Source organism: Carcharodon carcharias, chromosome 21, assembly GCF_017639515.1.
Source record: "Carcharodon carcharias isolate sCarCar2 chromosome 21, sCarCar2.pri, whole genome shotgun sequence".
NCBI lineage: Eukaryota > Metazoa > Chordata > Chondrichthyes > Lamniformes > Lamnidae > Carcharodon > Carcharodon carcharias.
Window position 1 is genome coordinate 23,434,372 of NC_054487.1, and position 22,535 is coordinate 23,456,906.

Below are 22,535 nucleotides of genomic sequence, written 5' to 3' on the forward strand. Positions count from 1 at the left end.
TTCAGAAGGCTTTCGATAAAGTACCCCACAGGAGGTTGATTAGCAAAATAAAAGCACATGGGATAGGAGACAATATACTGGCGTGGATTAAGGATTAGTTAACAGGCAGGAAACAGAGTAGGTATAAACAGTTCATTCTCGCGTTGGCAGGCTGTGACTAGTGGGGTACCGAAAGGATCAGTACTTGGGCCCCGGCTGTTCATAATATATATCAATGATTTGGACGTGGGGACCAAATGTAATATTTCCAAGTTCACAGATGCTACAAAACTAGGTGGGAATGTGTGTTGTGAGGAAGATGTAAAGCGGCTTCAAGGGGATTTGGACAGACTAAGAACATGGCAGTTGGAACATAATGTGGAAAAATGTGAGGTTATCCTTTGGTAGGAGAAACAGTTACGCAGAGTATTTCCTAAATGCTAAGAGATTAGAAAGTGTAGATGTACAAAGGGACCTGGGTGTCCTTGTACATAAGTCACTGAAAGCTAACATGCAGATGCAGCAGGCAATTAGGGAGGCTAATGGAATGTTAGCCTCTATTACAAGAGGATTTGAGTAGTGAAGTCTTGCTTCAATTGTATAGAAGTTTGGTTAGACTGAACCTGGAGTACTCTGTGCAATTTTGGTCCCCTTACCTCAGAAAGGATATTATTGCCATAGAGGGAGTGTTCCTGGGATGGCGGGACTGTCTTATGAAGAGAGATTGGGGAAACTGGGCCTGTGTTCTCTAGAGTTTGAAGAATGAGAGGTGATCCCATTGAAAACTATAAAATACTTAAAGGGATAGACGGTGTAGATGCACATATCCTGGCTCATTCCAAGTCCAATCAATCCTGTACTTGTTGGCCTACATTGGCTAATGGGTTCAATAATGCCTTAATTTGAAAAGCTCTCCTCCAGCCCCCCAAACCTCTGGGATATCTGAACTCTTCCAATTGGCCCTACGGTATCGCTCATTTTAATCGCTCCGCTATTGGTGGCCATGCCTTCAGCTGCCAAGATGAATTCACTCTCTAAGCCCCACTGCCTCTCTTTTCACCTTTAAGACACCCCTCAATGTCTCTTTGACTTTTTAGTTACTTCTCCTATGACACCTTATGACACGATGACAAATTTTGTTTAAGAATTCTCCTGTGACTATATAAATGCAAATTGTTGTTGACAGCAGTGTCTACAAAAATCAGAAATGTCAGATCTTGGTACAAGTTCTGTTCTTCACAATCCATCAACCTGAGGGAGGAGCTGCCTCATCCATTTATTGTCCAGCTGCAGAAGGGGTTTCAGTCTCCTGCTTCACTCTCTTGTACAACAGCATGTATGCTGTTTCAGTCCTGCAGAAAGAGAACATTAATAAACATTACAGCAGGGCAGTCCTCAATAATCACCACTGACCACGCACTGACCAACAGCAAACCCCTGGGAGGCACACGGAACAAGACTATGGACCAGCCTGCTGAGTGGGCAATGACAGCAGGTTCACTGACTAGATTCCCTCCAGCTTTGATACTGGATCTATGATGTATACCAGAGAGGGGTGGGCGTGGGGGAGAGTGGGCAGAGTGACGCTTTCATAATTAGGAATAGGGGTAGGCCATTCACCCCCTCAATTCTGTTCTGGCATTCAATAGCAAAGGCTCTTTGAAAGGCTACACTGCCCATCAAATCCTGCCAAACAAGAGATAGGGAACTTGGTCAACGACCATGAGACTGGTATCACATTGCAGCTGCTAGAGTAATGACTGGGGCTGCTGAGTGTGAGGAGGGGGCTCTGCTTCTCATTCCAGGCAGCCCATTCTCACAAAACCACTCAGCAGTATTCCTGAAAGGACCAGAGAAAGAGCATGGGAGGGGGCACAGCTGACCACTGCCATCATTGGCAGTGCCAGCACTGTGGTGGATGACGTCTGTGGGTGCCTTTGCAGTTTGTAGCAGAGTTTGGTTACTGGCTCTTTTGATTCTGAGCCTTGGTAGCCAGTTCTGTAGTCACTGCTGGATGGGAGCTGCAATCTGTAAATGTGTATCAGTCAGGTGGGTACAGTCTGCCACTGGTATAGCTCAATCACTTCCACCCAACACTTCTCCAAAACAGAGAAGATGGAGTTCCCCTTGGAAAACCCACTGTGGATACAGCAAGTGATTGGGAAGGCAGATAGAATGGTGTTGTTTATTGCACGGGTAATGGAATATAAAAGTAGGGATGTTTTGCTACAGCAGGAGTCTACAAATCCATTCTGTAAAATTGATGGGACACTAACAGGGTGAAAATGTGGAACACCTTGCTGCCCATTCACCTGAACAATTTCATTCAGAAAATGGATGGCAGGGATGCGATGAATAAACTGGGAAAGGATCCTGACTAAGAGAATGTGCACCTGGCCCAATACTGAACACCCAGCTCGTTCCCTCTTTGCTTGGAATCCAGACAGGTTACTGTTCAGGAGCAGCAAAAACCACAAGAGTGGAGAGTTTCAGTTCAGTTCAATAAAATACTCACCATTTAGATTCATGGCCCCCAAAGGTCAACGTAACATCAGCCCACGAAACCTGCCAATGGAAACAGCCCCCATTAGCATTACTGTGGCAGGTACATCACAGTCTAAGGAACCTGTCTAAGGAACATATATCACAGAGCATGAACCTGTCTAAGAAACATATATCACAGAGCATGAGCCTGCCTAAGGAACATATATCACAGAGCATGAGACTGCCTAAGGAACATATATCACAGAGCATGAGACTGCCTAAGGAACATATTTCACAGAGCATGAGCCTGCCTAAGGAGCATATAACACAAAGCATGAACCTGTCTAAGGAACATATATCACAGAGCATGAACCTGTCTAAGGAGCATATATCACAGAGCATGAACCTGTCTAAGGAACATATATCACAGAGCATGAACCTGTCTAAGGAGCATATATCACAGAGCATGAACCTGTCTAAGGAGCATATATCACAGAGCATGAACCTGTCTAAGGAACATATATCACAAAGCATGAACCTAAGAAACATATATCACAGAGCATTAACCCATCTAAGGAAAATAATCACAGAGCATGAACCTGTCTAAGGAACATATATCATAGAGCATGACCCTGTCTAAGGAGCATATATCAGAGCATGAACCTGTCTAAGGAACATATATCACAAAGCATGAACCTAAGAAACATATATCACAGAGCATTAACCCATCTAAGGAAAATAATCACAGAGCATGAACCTGTCTAAGGAACATATATCACAGAGCATGACCCTGTCTAAGGAGCATATATCACAGAGCATGAACCTGTCTAAGGAACATATATCACAGAGCATGAACCTAAGAAACATATATCACAGAGCATGAACCCATCTAAGGAAAATAATCACAGAGCATGAACCTGTCTAGGGAACAGATATCACGGAGCATAAACCTGACTAAGGAGCATATATCACAGAGCATGAACCTGTATAGGGAACATATATCACAGAGCATGAACCTGACTAAGGAACATATATCACAGAGCATGAACCTGTCTGACGAACATATATCACGGAGCATGAACCTGTCGAGGGAACATATATCACAGAACATGAACCTGTCTAGGGAACATATATCACGGATCATGAACCTACCGAGGGAACATATATCACGGATCATGAACCTGTCTAGGGAACATATATCACGGATCATGAACCTGCCAAGGGAACATATATCACAGCCTGAACCTGTCTAAGGATAAAATTGCAATCTTCCTACAACTTAAATTGGATCAAATAATTAGTTAAAAGACTAAAATCCAAAAACAAAGTTGATTAAATACATAAAATATTACACAAAACAAATAAAACATGGTTTGATTGGGATGTTAGGACAGGGGGAGGCGATGGTGTATTGTCACTGGACTGGTAATCCACAGGCCAGGGTAATGCGCTCGGCAGATGATGGAATTTGAACTCAATTTAAAAAAATCTGGAATTAAAAATTTGATGATGACCATGGAGTCATTATCGATTGTTGTAAAAACCCATCTGGTTCACTAATGCCCTTTATGGAAGGAAATCTGCCGTCCTTAACTGGTCTGGCCTACATGTGACTCCAGACCCACAGCAACGTGGTTGACTCTTAAATGCCCTCTGAAATGACCTAGCAAGCTACACAGTTGTATCAAACTGTTAAACTGGATGGACCACCCAGCATTGACCTAGGCACCGGAAATGACAATGGCCGGTGGGACAGGACACATCTAGAGATGGTGATGGTGTCTGGGACATCATCTGTAAGATATGATTCTGTGAGGATGACTATGTCAGCCTGTTGCTTGATTAATCTGTGAGACAGCTCAGCCCTGAGTCAGCCCTGTTGACCCTGCAGAGTCCTCCTTACTAACATCTGGGGGCCAGTGCTAAAATTGGGAGAGCTGTCTCACAGACTAGTCAAGCAACAGCCTGAGAGACATATTCACAAAATCATTCCCTACAGACAATGTCCCAGACACCACCACCACCACCACCATCCCTGGGTATGTCCTGTCCCACTGGCCATTGTCATTTCCAGTGGAGGAAGCATTGAGGGCAACAAGAGTGCAGAATGTTCTCTGGGCGGGGCACTTCAATGTCCATCACCAAGAGTGGTTCAGTAGCATCACTACAGACCGAGCTGGCTGAGTCCTAAGTGACATAGCTGCTAGACTGGGTCTGCGGCAGGTGGTGAGGGAACCAACAAGAGTGAAAAACATACTTGATCCCATTCTCACCAACCTGTCTGCCACAGATGCATCTGTCCATGACAGTATCAGTAGGAGTGACCACAACACCATCATTGTGGAGACGAAGTACCGCCTTCATATTGAGGATACCCTCCATCGTGTTGTGTGGCACTACCACCGTGCTAAATGGGATAGATTTCAAACACATCTAGCAACTCAAGATTGGGTATCCGTAAGGCTCCGTGGGCCATCAGCAGCAGCAGAATTGTACTTGAACACAATCTGTAACCTCATGGCCTGGCATATCCCCCACTCTACTATTACCATCAAGTCGGGGATCAACTCTGATTCAATGAAGAGTGCAGGAGGGCATGCTAAGAGCAGCACCAGGCATACCTAAAAATGAGGTGTCAACCTGGTGAAGCGACAACCCTGACAATAGCATAGTGGCATTGTCGCTGATGTGGTAATGGAAAAATTACCCAGGGTAATTATCTGGGGACCCGGGTTCGAATCCCACCACGGCAAGAGGTCATTGAATTTAATAAAAACTGAATTAAAAGTCTAATTGTTGATTGCTGTAAAAACCTATCTGGTTCACTAATGCCCAAGGAAATCTGCCGTCCTGAATCCAGACCTGCAGAAATGTGGTTGACTCTTAAATGTCCTCTGAACAAGGGCAATTAGAGATGGGCAATAAATGCCAGCCTAGCTAAGTGATTCCATAACCAACGGAACAGATCTAAGTTCTGCAGACCTGCCACATCCAGTCATGAATAGTGGTGGACAATTAAACAACTCATTGGAGGAAGAGGTTCCACAAATATCCCCATTCTAAATGATGGAGGAGCCCAGCAAATCAGTGCAAAAGATAAGGCTGAAGCATTTGCTACAATCTTCAGCCAGAAGTGCCAAGTGGATGATCCATCACGGCCTCCTCTGGAGGTCCCCAGCATCACAGATGCCAGTCTTCAGCCAATTCGATCCACTCCACGTGATATCAAGAAGCAGCTGAAGGCAATGGATACTGCAAAGGCTTACTGGCCCTGACAACATTCCGGCAATAATACTGACAACTTGTGCTCCAGAACTTACCATGTCCCTAGCCAAGCTGTCCTAGTACAGCTACAACACTGGCGTCTACCCAGCAATGTGGAAAATTGCTCAATTATGTCCTGTGCACAAAATGCAGGGCAAATCCAACTCAGCCAATCCCCCACCAGCCTGCTCTCCATATCAGTAAAGTGATGGAAGAGGTCATCAACAGTGCTTTCAAGTGGCTCTTGCTGAGCAATAGCCTGCTCAGCAACATTCAGTTTGGGTTCCGCCAGGGTCACTCAGCACCTGGCCTCATTACAGCCTTGCTTCAAGCTTGGACAAAAGACCTGAACTCTCAAGGTGAGGTGAGAGTGACTGCCCTTGTCTTCAGGGCAGCATTTGACCAAGTGTAGCATCAAGGAGCCCTAGCAAAACTGGAGTCAATGGGAATCAGGGGGAAAATTCTCCACTGGTTGGAGTCATAGCTAGCACAAAGGAAGATGATTGTGGTTGTTGGAGGTAAGTAACCTCAGTCATAGGACACCACTGCAGGAGTTCCTCAGAGTAGTATCCTTGGCCCAACCATCATCAATGACCTTCCTTCCATCATAACATCAGAAGTGGGGATGTTCACTGATGATTGCACAATGTTCAGCACCATACACGACTCCTCAGATACTGAAGCAGTCCATGTCCAAATGCAGCAAGACCTGGACAATATCCAGGCTTGGGCTGACAAGTGGCAAATAACATTCATGCCACACAAGTGTCAGGCAATGACCATCTCCAACAAAAGAGAATCTAACCATCATCCCTTAACATACAATGGCATTACCATCACTGAATCCCCCACTATCAATATCCTGGGGTTACCATTGACCAGAAATTGAACTGGACTAGCTATATAAATACTGTGGTTACAAGAGTAGGTCAGAGGCTGGGAATCCTGCTGCCAGTAACTCACCTCCTGACTCCCCAAAGCCTGTCCACATCTATAAGGCACAAGTCAGGAGTGTGATGGAATACTCCCTATTTGCCTGGATGAGTGCAGCTCCCACAACACTCAAGACACCGTCCAGGACAAAGCAGCCCGCTTGATTGGCACCACATCCACAAACATTCACTCCCTCCACCACCGGCACACTGTAGCAGCAGTGTGTACCATCTATAAGATGCACTATAGGAACTCACCAAGGCTCCTTAGACAGCACCTTCCAAACCCATGATTGCTACTATCTAGAAAGACAAGGGCAGGAGGCACATGGGAACACCACCACCTGGAAATTCCCCTCCAAGTCACTCACCATCCTGACTTGGAAATATATCACCGTTCCTTCACTGTCACTGGGTCAAAATCATGGAATGCCCTCCCTAACAGCACTGTGGATGTACCTACACCACAGGGACTGCAACAGTTCAAGAAGGTGACACACCACCACCTTCTCAAGGGCAACTAGGGATGGGCAATAAATGCTGACCTTGTCAGCAACGCCCACATCCCAGGAATGAATAAACAAAAGCAACTGCAGCATATGGGAGTTTGTGGAGACTGTGATCCTGATCAAACTTATCTGTGATAAGTGCCTGCAGCTGGAGAAATTTCAACTCAGAGTTTGTTGAGCTGGAGTCTGAGTCACAAACACTGTGGGCCATCAGAGAGGGGTAGAGTTACCTGGACACTTCAATCCAGGAGGCAAGTTAGGAAGTGGCATGGGTCTGGTTAATGGTCAGGGATAGCCTGGGAGGTGGGGGGGGTGGGGGGTGGGTGGTAACTGAGAATCAGGCAGGTACTCACACTGGTACTGGGGAAAGGGGGAACTATTCCTTTGGGATGGGCTCCCCTTAAACTGGGACTGGGGTCAGTGTCTTAGCGAATCATAAAACTGGGACTGCAGACAGAATATTACTCCAAAAACAGGCGGGGGAGGAGGGGTAGGAGCCAGGAATCAGCTGAGGGGAATATATATCTAAAGAGAAAAGTCAGGGCTGTAGATTAGTGTAGCAATTTGGGTAGAGGTAAGCAGAGGGTGACAGGAAGGGGCAAAAAAGTTTAACAGTAATAGTGCCATAAGATCTAATCAGCAAAAATGGTAAAAAGTTGTAATATTAAGTGTCTTGTCTGAGTGCACAAAGCATTTGTATTAAGATAGATAAATTAATGACACAAATTGAAATAAATGAGTTTGATGTAATCGCCATTACAGAGACCTGGTGTTTGGTAAACCAAGTTTGGGAACTAAATATTACAAATAGCTGATATTTTTAAAAAGAGAAGTAAAAGAGAAGGGTGTGGGTTGGGTGTGAAAAGCTCTGATCATTAAAGCTGACATAAGGACAGGAGTGAAGATGAATCTTGGCGCCAAAGAGCAGGAAATAGAATCAATAGGAGTGAAGATGAGAAATGAGAGTCAGAGAATGGTGTGGCCGTTGTTTATTGCCTGACTAACAGTAGCTATAGAGTTAAAGTATTAATCAAGGATTGATAAGAGGCTGTAACAAAGCCAATGCAGTAATTGTGGAGGGCTTCCATTTTCATTTAGACTAGATAAATCAAATCAGGAAAAGTAGCTGGGAGGATTGGTTCATAGATTGATGTGAGACAGTGTCTTAGAACAACAGCAAGAAACAAACCAAGGAAGAGGATATTTTAGACCTTGTCTTGTGTAACAAGACACCATGTTTCCATGGTCAGTTTGCTGCATCCACAGCAAGTGATCCCATGGTCAAGGATCATCTAGGGAAATGTGGTCAGAACATGATGGAATTTCATAGTGAGTTCAAGAGTGACATACTTAAGTCCAAAACAAGGGTGAGGCTGAGACAGGAGACATCATAATGGGGAATAAGGAGATGTTAAACAAACATTAAACTTAAATAAAGCCAATTATATAGGTACGAAGGGTGGGTTGGCCAAATGGATTTGGAAATTAGATTAAAAGGTATGACAGCAGATGAGCAATTGTTGACATCCTTCCACTGCGTTAGATAATGGACATGTAGGAAATCCAATCTATTGGGGATGGGGTTTCCTCAGTGTTGTTTATTTTGCTGACAACTGAAGAGACCAATCCAGGAGAGGCAGCTTCTGCCACAAGTGCTGCACATGAAGTGGTTATCAGGTGTCATTATGGGTTGGTGTTTACAGTGTTGCTGGCTGTTGTCAGGCTGCTGTAGCCACTGATCGTCATGGTGACGTATGTTGGCCCACACGTAATGTTGTCATTGCCCTTTGTTATTAGCTAATGTCTCCCAGGTGTGAAAATCAATCTTTAGGGCCCTCGTCATGTTTGTGAAGCATCCTTGAAGTGGAGTTTTGTACGTTTTATTGGTCTGGCTCTGGCTTCTCCCCCAAACAGGATATCCTTAGGAATGTGTCCATCAATGTGCCCGGATCAGCAAAGTTACTTCTGTTTGATGATGCTTGGGAGATTTGCCTTTGGGAGAACTGCCGCCTTCGTGACATAGTCCTTCCATGATTTGTCTAGAATGCATTGCAAACTGCAAAGGTGAAAATTGCTGAGCTCAACAAGCTTTCTTTCTTGACATCAGTACATCATCCATATTTCACAACCATACCTCAAAGTGCTGGCAACACCAGCCTCATAAACCTGCACCTTGGCCCCTAGAGTCAGTTTGATATTATTCCAAGCACATTTTGTGAATTGGCCAAAGGTGGTAACTGCTTTCCCTACGCGTGTATCAAATTCTGCATCAAGGAACAGATTCTCTGTCACTGCAGAATTGAGGCAGCAGAGTTTACAAACCACTTCCAGGTGATCAGGACAGAGTTTTTTTTTATTTATTCAAAGGATGTGGGCTTCACTGGCTGGGCCAGTATTTATTGCCCATCCCTAATTGCCCTTGAGATGGTGATGGTGAGCCACCTTCTTGAATCGCTGCAGTCCATATGGTATAGGTTCTGGGCATTTCAGAACCAACCACATTGCTGTGGGTCTGAAGTCACATGTAGGCCGGACCAGGTAAGGACAGCAGATTTCCTTCCCTAAAAGACATTGGTGAACCAGATGGGTTTTTATGACAATCAACAAAGGCTTCATAATCATCATTAGACTTTCAATTCCAGATTTTTATTGAATTCAAATTTCACCATCTGCTATGGTGGGATTCAAACTCGGGTTGCCAGAGCTTTACCCTGTGTCTCTGGGTTATTAGCCCAGTGGCAATACCACTACACCACTGCCTCCCCCCATACTTATGATTTTCTTGATGCTTATAGTCAGGGAGTTGTAGGCGTGGGAGAGACAGTCCATGAGCCTTTGTAGCTGAGTTTCTATATGGGTGACTAGCATGGCATCATCAGTGTAGAGACGTTCTCTGATCAGGATGTGCTGTATTTTTGTCGAGACAGATTGTAGAGCTTGCTGTCTGACCCAGTATCCGGTAGACTCCTTCCATGTCTGCAGGGAAGGCAAAGGTCAGGAACACGGAGAGGAGAATATCCGACAAAGTGGGGACTAGGACATAACCCTGTTTCACTCCATTCTTCACTCTGAAACTTTCCGAGTTGGAGCTGTCAAACTGTACAGTGCAGAGCATGTTGTTATGAAAGGAATGGGTGAGACTGAGAAACTTTGCTGACAGCCAGTTTTCCCCAAAATCTTGCAAAGTCCTGCCTTGCTGACAGTGTCAAGTGCTTTCCTGAGATCTACAAAAGTAAGGAATGGAGGTATACCCTGTTCCCCACACTTGTCTTGACTCTAGCCTATGGAGAAGGTCGTGTCCACAGGCAACCTGCCAGCATGGATACCACACTCAGTCTGCAAGTGGATGGAGTGTTCCAAGCATAACCCTAACGAAGGCCTTCTCAATCATGCTAATGAGTTTTTCTTTATTAATTCACAGGATGTGGGCTTCGCTGGCTGGGCCAGCATTTATTGACCATCCCTAATTGCCTCTTGAGAGGGTGGTGGTGAGCTGCCTTCTTAAACCACTGCAGTCCACGTGGAGTAGGCACATCCACCATGCTGTTAGTGAAGGAGTTCCAGGATTTTGACCCAGCGACAGTGAAGGAACGGTGATATATTTCCAAATCAGGGTGGTGAGTGACTTGGAGGGGAACTTCCAGGTGGTGGAACTTGAATTCAATAATAACCTTCCAAAATTTCCTAAATTCTAAAAGGTTCCAGACATTTGGAAAACTGCAAATGTAACATCACCTGTTCAAGAAAGGAGGGAGACAGAAAATAGGAAACTATAGGCCAGTTAGTATAACATCTGTCATTGGGAAAATGCTAGAATCCATGATTAAAGAGGCAGTAGCAGGACATTTAGAGTCATAATATAATCAGACAGCGTCAACAGGGTTTTATGAAAGGAAAATTGCGTTAACAAATTTATTAGCATTCTTTGAAGATGTAACCACAGGGTGTGAAAGGCAATCAGTAAGGTGCCACTGAAAAGATACGGTGTTGGGGGTGATATATTAGCATGGATAGAGGAATAGCTAACTAACAGGAAGCAGAGGGTCGGGATAAATGAGTCGCTTTCAGGTTGTCAAACTGTAACTAGTTGGGTGCCACGGGGATCAGTGAGTGGGCCTCAACTATTTACAATCTATGTTAATGACTTGAATGTAGGGACAGGGTGTTTCAGCTGTGTCTCAGTTGGTAGCGCTCTTGCCTCTGAATCAAAAGTTTCTGGGTTCAAGTCCCATTCTTTAAGGTCTGAGTACAAAATCAAGGCCGACGATGAAGTGCTGATGGAGTGCTGCACTGTCGGAGGTGCCAGCTTTCGGGTGAGATGTTAAACTGAGGCCCTGTCAACCTGTTTGGATGGATGTAAAAGACGAGCAGGGGAGTTAGCCTGGTGTCCTGGCCAATATTTATCCCTCAATCAACATCACACAAGAAGAAAAACAGATTATCTTGTCATTATCACATTGCTGTTTATGGGAGCTTGCTGTGCACAAACCAGCTGCTGTGTTTCCTATGTTACAACAGTGACTACACTTCAAAAAGTACCTCAGTGGCTGTAAAACATTTTGAGTTGAGTGGTGGTCATGAAAAATACAAGATTTTCTTTTTGTTATTTTGCCAAATTTGCTGAAGTTACAAAAATTGATGGGTCCTAACCCCTCGCTGTATAAAGTAACTCTTCCTCATGTTGCCATCGCTTCTTTTCCCAATCATATAAAATCTGGCTCTCAATCCCCATTTTATCCCTATAGCCCTGCAGGTCCACTTCATTCAACGCCCATCTCATTTCCTTTTGAAATCGTTGATTATGTCAGCTCCCACCACCCTCATGGGCAGGGAGTTCCAGCTCATTACTGCTTGCTGCATAAAAACATTATTCCTTACACTTCCCCCCACATCCGTGGTCAAAAATCTTAAATCGGTGTCGCCTAAGCCTTGTACTGTGAGCAGCTTTTCCCTGCTTACCTTATCTAAACCTGTCATAATCCTATCCACCTTCAAAACTCCCCATAACCTCCTTTGTTCCAAGGAGAACAGCCCTGGTTTCTCCAACCTAACCTTGTAGCTAAAATCCCCTCATCCCTGGAGACATTCTGGTAAATCTCCTCCGCACCCTCTCGAGGACCCTCAGTTTCTTCCTAAAGTGTGGCAACCAGAACGGGACACAATACTCTAATCGGGGTCTAACCTGAGCTTTATAAAGGTTCAGCATAACTTCTCTGCTTTTGTACTCAATACCTCTCTTTATGAATCCCAAGACCCTATATGCTTTGTTAATCACTCTCTCAATATGTCCTGCTACCTTCAAACATCAATGCACATGCACCCCCAGGTCTGTCTGTTCCTGCACACTCTTTAGAACTGTGGCATTAGTCTACACTGCCTCTCCCTATCCCAACTGGCAAAATGCATCACCCCACACTTATCTGTATTAAATTCCAACAGCCATTCTGCTAGTCTATCTAATTGCAGGTGATTCATATCGTCCTCAATGTTTGCCACTTCTTCATGTTTCATTTCATCAGAAAATTTTGAAATTCTACTCTATATTCCAAGATCCAAGTCATTTATATACAGTAAAAAAGCAATGTTCCTAGCACTGACCCTTGGGGAACGCCACTGTCTATCATCCTGCAGTCTGAAAAATAACCATTTACCATGACTCGCTGCTTTCTGCCCTTAAGACAGTTTTTAAAATCTAATTGGCCACTGCCCCTCCTAGTCCATGAGCCTCAATTTTGTTGACAGGCCTTTTATGTGGCACGTTGTTAAACAGTTTCTTAAAATCCAAATAGTCAACACTACTACATTCCCTTCTGTTACTTCATCAAAACTTCAATTAGATTAGTTAAGCATGGTCTGTCTTTTACAACTCAATGCTGGCTTTCCCTGGTTAACCTGCATTTACTAAGTGACTGCTAACGTTGTCTCGAACTATTGTTCCCAGCACTGAGGTTAAACTGACTGGCCTGTAGTTGCTGAGCTTACCCTTACGCCCATTTTTGAACAAGGTGTAACATTTACAATTCTCTAGTCCTCTGGCACCATCTCTGTATCTAAATAAGATTGGAAGATTGTGGTCAGTACCTCCACAATTTCCACCCTTACTTCCCTCAGTATCATTAGATGCATCTCATTTGGGATTGACTTATCCTTACTGAAGGAAGGGATATATTTGCATTGTATGCAATCCAGAGAAGGCCCATTAGATTGATTCCCAGGAAAACAGGTTATAAAGAAAAGTTGAGCTGATTGGTCTACACTTATTGGAGTTTTGAAAAGTGAGAGGTGATCTTCAGCAGGGTAGACCAGAAGGAATGGGGAATCTAGAACAAGAGGACACAGTTTCAGAATAAGGGGTCTCCCATTTAAGAAGGAGATGAGGAGGAATCTCATCCCTCAGAGGGTCACTGATCTTTGGAATTCTCTTCCCCAGAGAGCAGCAGACTCTGGCTCATTGAATATATTGAATGCTAAGTTAGACTGGAGTCAAAGGTTATTGAGGGCGGACAGGAGAGTGGAGTTGAGACCACAATCGGATCAGTCATGATCTTATTGAATAGTGGAGCAGGCTCGAGGGGCTGAATGATTGACTGCTGCTCCTATTTATTATGATCTTATTTACTGATTAGTAAAGGAAATGTACTGAAGAAATTAGCAGGACTGAAAAACAACTGTTTACCATTACTCTCTATTTCCTGCCACTCAGCCAATTTTGTATCCATGTTGCTACTGTCCCTTTTATGCCATGAATTATAACTTTTCTCACATATCTGTTGTGGCACTGTGTCAATACCTTTAGAAAGTTCATGTACACCACATCAACAGCACTGCCCCCGTCAACCTTCTCTGTTACCCCTTCAAAAAAACTCCAGCAAAATAGTTAAACATGATTTGTCCTTAAAAAAATTGTGCTGGCTTTCCTTAAGAAACCTGCATTTGTCCATGTGACTATTAGCTTTGTCCCAAATTATTGTTTCTAGAAGCTTCCCCAACACCAAAGTTAAACTGACTGTTCTGTAGTTGCTGCGTAATTTTCACATCCTCTTTTGAACATTTGAAATTCTCCAGTTCTCGGCACCAACCCGGGGTTTAAGGAAAATTGGAAAATTATGGCCAGTGCCTCTTCAATTTCCACTCTCAATTCCATCAATATTTATGGATGCATCTCACCTGATCCTGGCTCCTTAACAACCTTAAGTACCGACAGCATATCTGATACTACCTGCTTAGCAAATTTAAATCCTTGAATGCTATGAACTACATTTTCTTTCACCAGGATCCCTCTGAACTATCCTCATTAAACGCTCCCAAGGGAGGTACAGCACGGCGTTAGATACAGAGTAAAACTCCCCCTATACTGTCCCCATCAAGCACTCCCAAGGCAAGTAGGAACATATGAATTAGGAGCAGGAGTAGGCCACTCAGCCCCTCAAGCCTGCTCTGCCATTCAATAAGATCATGGTCGATCTGACTGTAACCTCCTGCCTTGTAGAATCTATCTACCTCTGCCTTAAAAATATTCAAAGACTCTGCTTCCACCACCTTTTGAGGAAGAGACTTCCAAAGACTCACGACCCTCAGAGAGAAAATTTTCTCCTCCTCTCTATCTTAAATGAGCGACCCCTTATTTTTAAACAGTGGCCCCTAATTCTTTTCCCATAAGAGGAAACATCCTCTCCACATCCACCCTGTCAAGACCCCTCAGGATATTAAAGGTTTCAATCAAGTTGCCTCTTACTCTTCTAAACTCCAACAGATACAAGCCTAACCTGTCCAACCTTTCCTCGTAAGACAACCCGCCCATTCCTGGTATTAGCCTGGTAAACCATCTCTGAACTGTTTCTAATGCATTTACATCTTTCCTTAAATAAGGAGACTAATACTGTACACAGTACTCCAGATGTGGTTTCACCCATGCCCTGTACAACTGAAGCATAGCCTCCCTACTTCTGTGTTCAATTCTGCTCGCAATAAACGAGAACATTCTATTAGCTTTCCTAATTACTTTCTGTACCTGCAATTAGCCTTCTGCGATTCATGCACTAGGACACCCAGATCCTTCTGCATCTCAGAGCTCTGTAATCTCTCACCATTTAAATAATAAGCTTTTTTTTATTCTTCCTGCCTATTTCACATTTGCCCACATTATACTCCATTTGCCAGATCTTTGCCCACTCACTTAACCTATCGATGTCCCTTTGTAGCCTCCTTACATCCTCTTCACAATTTACTTTCCTACCTACCTTTGTATCATCACAAATTTAGCAACCATCCCATCCATCCCTTCATCCAAGTCATTTATATAAATTGTAAACAGTTGAGGCCCCTGTGGCACACCACTTGTTACATCCTGCCAACCAGAGAATGACCTATTTATGTCAACTCTCTGCTTCCTAATCTTCTATCGATGACAATATGTTACCCCCTACACCATGAGCTTTTATTTTCTGCAATAACCTTTGATGTGGCACTTTATCAAATGCTTTCTGGAAATCTAAGAACAGTACATCCTCCTTTATCCGCAGCACATGTGACTCCTTCAAAGAATTCTAACATTGGTTAAACATGATTTCCCTTTCACAAAACCACGTTGATTCTGCCTGATTGCCTTGAATTTATCGTCTTTAATAATAGTTTCCAACATTTTCCCTATGACAGATGTTAAGCTAACTGGCCTGTAGTTTCCTGCTTTCTGTTTCCTTCCTTTTTGAATAAAGGTACATCACAGAGTTAAGTACAGAGTACTGAGTTACTATCCCCAATGTTGCGGGTGTAGTGCTGGGATTGAAGTTCCACTGCCACTGCTATTCTGCCCTTACAGGGAACAGAGGGGGAGAGCTTTGACACTCCCTGTCTGCCACTGGATAAAGTCCCACGCCCCAGGGGAAATGGACTCAGTCCACAGTCATGATCCTTGGAGGAGAATTCAAGCCTCTACCTCACCACACAGATTAATATCACCATTGTTTTTGTGTTCTATTTTTATAAGGATTAAGAATAAAATGCATTCCCTGTAAAATGGCCAACTGTCCACAAAAGGGAACATAAACATCTATTTAAAAAGTATTAGGAACTAACAACAAGGTAGCAGTCACCTAATAGAAGTGTAAGGTTTCAGAGTAATGTGCCTCCTCTTGCACTTGCCCAAGTCCTATTTCAACGTAACTCTTACCTGCGACACCTTGGAATCATTCATGTGATACCACTTGGAGTCTCTGAAGGACTTCACATACACAGTATAGTGTCCAAAGAATGGGAAGCCAGAATGGGCCAGCACTGCATGAAGCTGATAGAGCCAGCATTCCTGTGGAAACAAGATATAACAGCATAAGGAGTAGGCCATTCTGCCTCTCGAACCTGCTCATTCAATGAGCTCACACTCAACTTCTATATCCCACCCTATCCCCATGTCCCTTGATTCCATAATACCCAAAAATCTATCAATCTCACGCTTCAACAGACTCACCAGCCAATATGGATAGATTACATACATTTCCTCAAAGTTATTAATATAGATTGTAAATAGCTGAGGTTGCAGTCTTTTGGTACCCAGGTATCATTTAAAATGTAATTAAGAAAATAGGGAGGGGGATAGTTACCTGGACACTGTCCTAGGAGATAGTCACAACCCTTAGGCTAGGTACTTCTGATTTAGTCCATGGTCAAGGATAGAAGGGTATGGTGGCTGGTGAAGCAGATATGGGGATCGAGGAGGTCAAAGTGGAGGAGCCTCAGCCCTTGCAATTATCCAACAGGTCTGATGTTCTTGCAGCTTGTATGGGTGAAAACAAGGGCAGCAGGATGGATGAGTAAATCATGATAGAGGGAGCCATTCAAGTGCGGGGAGTTAACGGGAATGTACTGGTAGTTGGGGACTGTATACTCAGGGGGATTGACACAGTTCTCTGCAGCCGACAGTGAGAGTCCAGACAGCTGTGTTGCCTGCCCGGTACCAGGGTTCAGGACATCTGCTCAGGGCTGGAGAGGAACTTGCAGTTGTTGTGGTCCATGTGGGAAGCAGTGAACAGGTGTTTTGTGTCTATCTTCAATGTTGAGAGGACACAAAAAAGTCCCAAGAATATTTGGGAACAAAGAGTTGAAAGGGAAGGAGGAACGTAAAACAATTACAATTCCTAGGGAAAAGGTTCTGGAAAAACTATTTGAACTAAATGTTGACAAGTCCCCTGGACCTGATAGTCTTCATCCTGGAGTTTAAAAGCTGTGGCTGCAGCTATAGGAGATGCATTGGTTGTGATCTTCCAAAATTCCCTAGATTATGGAAAGATCCCAGCAGATTAGAAAATCGCTAACCACTTGTCAAAAAAGGAGGGGAATAGAAAGCAGGAAACTATAACCAGTTAGCCAAAACCGTGTCATAGGGAAAATGCTAGAATCCATTATTCAGGAGGTAATAGCAGGACACTAATAAAATCATAATACAATCAGGGGCAGTCAACATGGTTTTGACTAATTTATGAGATTTTGTTGAGGAAATAACAAGGAAGATGGATAAAGGGGAACCTGTAGATAGATTTAGGCAACTACACAAAACTAGAGTTCATGGTGTAGAGGGTAACATATTAGCATGGTTAGAGGGTTGCTTAGTTAATAGGAAGCAGAGAGTAGGTGTAACTGGGTCATTCTTGGGTTGGCGAGCTGTAACAAGTGGAGTACCACAGTTCTTGGCATCAACAATTTACAATATACATCAATGACTTGGATGAAGGGAGCATACACATGGTTGCTAAATCTGCTGATGGCACCAAGAAAAGCTGGAAAATAAGTTGTCAAGAGGACACAGACCCCTTGCCGGCACAGATCCAGGCCCCTCACCATCACTGAACCAGGCCCCTCACCATCACTGAACCAGGCCCCTCACTGACCCAGGCCGCTCACCCTCACTGACTCAGGCCCCTCGCTCTCACTGACTCAGGCCCCTCGCCCTCACTGACCAAGGCCCCTCGCCCTCACTGACCAAGGCCCCTCGCCTCACCTGGCCAGGTGTTTTACTGAGATTCCGATGCAGTATACTGTCAGCTCACCTGGCCAGGTGTTTTACACAGATTCTGGTGCCATAAACCATCAGCTCACCTGGCCAAGTGTTTTATACAGATTCCGCTGTGGTATACAGTCCGCTCACCTGGCCAGGTGTTTTATACAGATTCCGCTGTAGTATACAGTCCGCTCACCTGGCCAGGTGTTTTACACTGATTCCGGTGTTGAATACAGTCAGCTCACCTGGACAGGTGTTTTACACAGATTCCAGTGTTGAATACAGTCATCTCACCTGGCCAGGTGTTTTACACAGATTCCAGTGTAGTATACTGTCTGCTCACCTGGCCAAGTGTTTTATACAGATTCCGCTGTAGCATACAGTCAGCTCACCTGGCCAAGGGTTTTATACAGATTCCGCTGTAGCATACAGTCAGCTCAACTGGCCAGGTGTTTTACACAGATTCCGCTGTAGTGTACTGTCTGCTCACCTGGCCAGGTGTTTTACGCACATTTCGGTGTAGTATATTATCAGCTAACTTGGCCAGGCATTTTACACAAATTCCAGTGCAGAATACATTCAGTCACCTGGCCAGGTATTTTATGTAGATTCTGGTGCAGTATACTGTCAGCTCACCTGGCCAGGTGTTTTACACAGATTCTGGTGTAATATACAGTCAGCTCACCTGGCCAGGTGTTTCTACTCTAGTCAGAGTAGAAATAGCAGGATATATCGGATGAGTACATGGCTGAAGAGGTGGTGTGAGGGGGAGGGTTTCAGATTCCTGGGACATTGGGACTGGTTCTGGGGGAGGTGGGGCCAGTACAACCTGGATGGGTTACACCTGGGCAGGACCGGGACTGATGTCCTAGGGGGAACATTTGCTAGAGTGGTTGGGGAGGGTTTAAACTAAAATGGCAGGGGGATGGGAATCTATGCAAGGAGTCAGAGTAAGGAGAATCAAGGACAAGAACAAAAGACAGAAAGCGGAATAAGAAAAGTGATAGTCAGAGAAATCAAGGGCCTGAATCAAACAGAGTCTCAGTGAAAAATAGTGGGAACGGGACAAGTAATGTTAAAAAGACAAGACTTAAGGCTTTGTGCCTTAACACGAGGAGCATTCACAATGAAGTGGATGAATTAACCGCACAGATAGATGTAAACAAGTATGATATAGTCGGGATTACGGAGACATGGCTGCAGGGTGACCAGGGATGGGAACTGAACATCCAGGGGTATTCAGTATTTAGGAAGGACAGACAAAAAGGAAAAGGCGGTGGAGTTGCATTGCTGGTTAATGGGGAAATTAACACAATAGTGAGGAAAGATATTAGCTCCAAGGATGTGGGGTTGTATATAGACCCCCAAACTGTAGTGGTAATATTGGGAATGGCATTAAACAGGAGATTAGAGACACGTAATAAAGGAACATCTGTAATTATGGGTAACTTTAATCTGCATATAGATTGGGCAAATCAAATTAGTAACAATACTGTAGAGGAGGAATTCCTGGAGTGTATATGGGATGGTTTTCTGGACCAAGACGTTGAGGAACCAATGAGAGAACAGGCCATCCTCGGCTAGATATTGTGTAATGAGAAAGGGATAATTGGTAATCTAGTTGTGCGAGGCCCCTTGGGGTTAAGTGACAATAATATGATAGAATTCTTCATCAAGATGGAGAGTGATGTAGTTGATTCTGAGACTAGGGTCCTGAATCTTAATAAAGGAAACTACGATGGTATGAGGCGCGAGTTGGCTATGATGGAATGGGAAATGTTACTTAAAGGGGTGATGGTGGATAGGCAATGGCAAACATTCAAAGGGTGCATGAGTGAACTGCAACAATTGTTTATTCCTGTCTGGCACAAAAGTAAAACAGGAAAGGTGGCCAAACCATGGCTTACAAGAGAAATTAGAGATAGTATTAGATGCAAGGAATTGGCCAGAAAAAAACAACAGACCTGAGGATTGGGAGCAGTTTAGAATTCAGCAAAGGAGGACCAAGGGATTGATTAAGAAGGGGGAAATAGAGTATGAGAGTAAGCTTGCAGGGAACATAAAAACTGACTGTAAAAGTTTCGATAGCTATGTGAAGAGAAGAAGATTGCTGAAGGCAAATGTAGGTCTCTTACAGTCAGAAACAGGGGAATTTAAAATGGGGAACAAAGAAATGGCTCGCCAACTAAATACATACTTTGGTTCTGTCTTCACAAAGGAGGACACAAATAACATACCAGAAATGTTGGGGAACACAGACTTTAGTGAGAGGGAGGAACTGAAAGAAATCAGTATTAGTAGGGAAATGGTGTTGGGGAAATTGATGGGATTGAAGGCTGATAAATCCCCAGGGTCTGATAATCTGCATCCCAGAGTACTTAAGGAAGTGGCCCTAGGAATAGTGGAAGCATTGGTGGTCATCTTCCAAGATTCTATAGACTCTGGAACAGTTCCTACAGATTGGAAGGTAGCTAATATAACCCCACTATTTAAAAAGGGAGGCAGAGAGAAAACAGGGAATTATAGACCAGTCAGCCTGACGTCGGTGGTGGGGAAAATTCTAGAGTCCATTATAAAAGATTTAATAGCTGAGCACGTGGAAAACAGTGGCAGAATCAGACAGAGTCAGCATGGATTTATGAAAGGGAAATCATGCTTGACAAATCTACTGGAACTTTTTGAGGATGTAACTAGTAGAGTGGATGAGGGGGAGCCAGTGGATGTGGTTTGTTTGGATTTTCAGAAGGGTTTCAACAAAGTCCCACATAAGAGATTAGCGTGTAAAACTAAAGCGCATGGGATTGGGGGTAGTGTATTGAGGTGGATAGAAAACTGGTTGGCAGACAGGAAACAAAGAGTAGAAATAAACGGGTCTTTTTCTGAATGGCAGACAGTGACTAGTGGGGTGCCGCAGGGATCGGTGCTGGGACCCCAGTTATTCACAATATATATTAATGATTTAGATGAGGGAACTAAATGTAATATCTCCAAATGTGCAGATGACACAAAGCTGGGTGGGAGGGTGAGCTGTGAGGAGGATGCAGAGATGCTTCAGTGTGATTTGGACAAGCTGAGTGAGTGGGCAAAGGCATGGCAGATGCAATATAATGTGGATAAACGTGAGGTTATCCACTTTGGTAGCAAAAACAGGAAGGCAGATTATTATCTGAATGGCTATAAATTGAGAGAGGGGAATGTGCAACAAGACCTGGGTGTCCTTGTACACCATTCGCATAAGGTAAGCATGCAGGTGCAGCAGGCTGTAAAGAAGGCAAATGATATGTTGGCCTTCATAGTCAGAGGATTCGAGTACAGGTGCAGGGATGTCTTGTTGCAATTGTACAGGGCCTTGGTGAGACCACACCTGGAATATTGTGTGCAGTTTTGGTCTCCTTATCTGAGAAAGGATGTTCTTGCTATAGAGGGAGTGTAGCGAAGGTTTACCAGACTGATTCCTAGGTTGGCGGGACTGACATGTGAGGGGAGATTGAGTCGGTTAGGATTATGTTCGCTGGAGTTCAGAAGACTCAGGAGGGATCTCATAGAAACTTTTAAAATTCTAACAGGACTAGACAGAGTAGGTGCAGAAAGGATGTTCCCGATGGTGGGGGAGTCCAGAACCAGGAGTCACAGTCTGAGGGTACAGGGTAGGCCATTTATGACTGAGATGAGGAGAAATTTCTTCACCCAGAGAGTGGTGAGCCTGTGGAATTTGTTACCACAGAAAGTAGTTGAAGCCAAAACATTGTATGTATTCAAGAAGGAGTTAGATATAGCTTTTGGGGCGAAAGGGATCAAAGGGTATGGGATGATAGCGGGAGCAAGCTATTGAGTTGGATGATCAATCATGATCATGATGAATGGTGGAGCAGGCTCGAAGGGCCAAATGGCCTACTCCTGCTCCTATTTTCTATGTTTCTATGTTACACAGATTCTGGTGTAGTATAAAATCTGTTACCCTGGCCAGGTGTTTTATACAGATCCCAGTGCAGTATACAGTCAGCTCACCCAGCCAGGTATTTTACATAGACTCCATTGTAGCATACAGTCTGCTCACCTGGCTAGATATTTTACACAGATTCTGGTGCAGTATACAGTCAGCTCACCTGGCCAGGTGTTTAACACAGATTCCATTGTAGCATACAGTCAGCTCACCTGGCCAGGTGTTGTATACAGATTCTGGTGTGGTATACTGTCAGCTCACCTGGCCAGGTGTTGTATACAGATTCTGGTGTGGTATACTGTCAGCTCACCTGGCCAGGTTTTTTACACAGATTCCATGCATATACTGTGAGATCACCTTGCCAGGTGTTGTATACAGATTCTGGTGTGATATACTGTCAGCTCACCTGGCCAGGTATTTTACACAGATTCCAT

General features: G+C 44.1%; 1 protein-coding gene across 2 annotated transcripts in view; it reads right to left on the reverse strand.

Annotated features, from left to right (window-relative positions):
* Window positions 1-459: 459 nt before the first annotated feature.
* Window positions 460-22,535, reverse strand: part of usp18 (ubiquitin specific peptidase 18) — a 60,607-nt gene continuing 38,531 nt past the window's right edge. For both annotated transcript variants that reach the window (XM_041215480.1, XM_041215481.1), the window contains 3 exons: window positions 16,338-16,469; window positions 2,495-2,544; window positions 460-1,331 (listed from right to left, as the gene is read on the reverse strand). In XM_041215480.1, coding sequence (XP_041071414.1) covers window positions 1,256-1,331; window positions 2,495-2,544; window positions 16,338-16,469 — 258 coding nt within the window. In that variant the 3' untranslated portion in view covers window positions 460-1,255. The remainder of the gene's footprint in view (window positions 1,332-2,494; window positions 2,545-16,337; window positions 16,470-22,535) is intronic.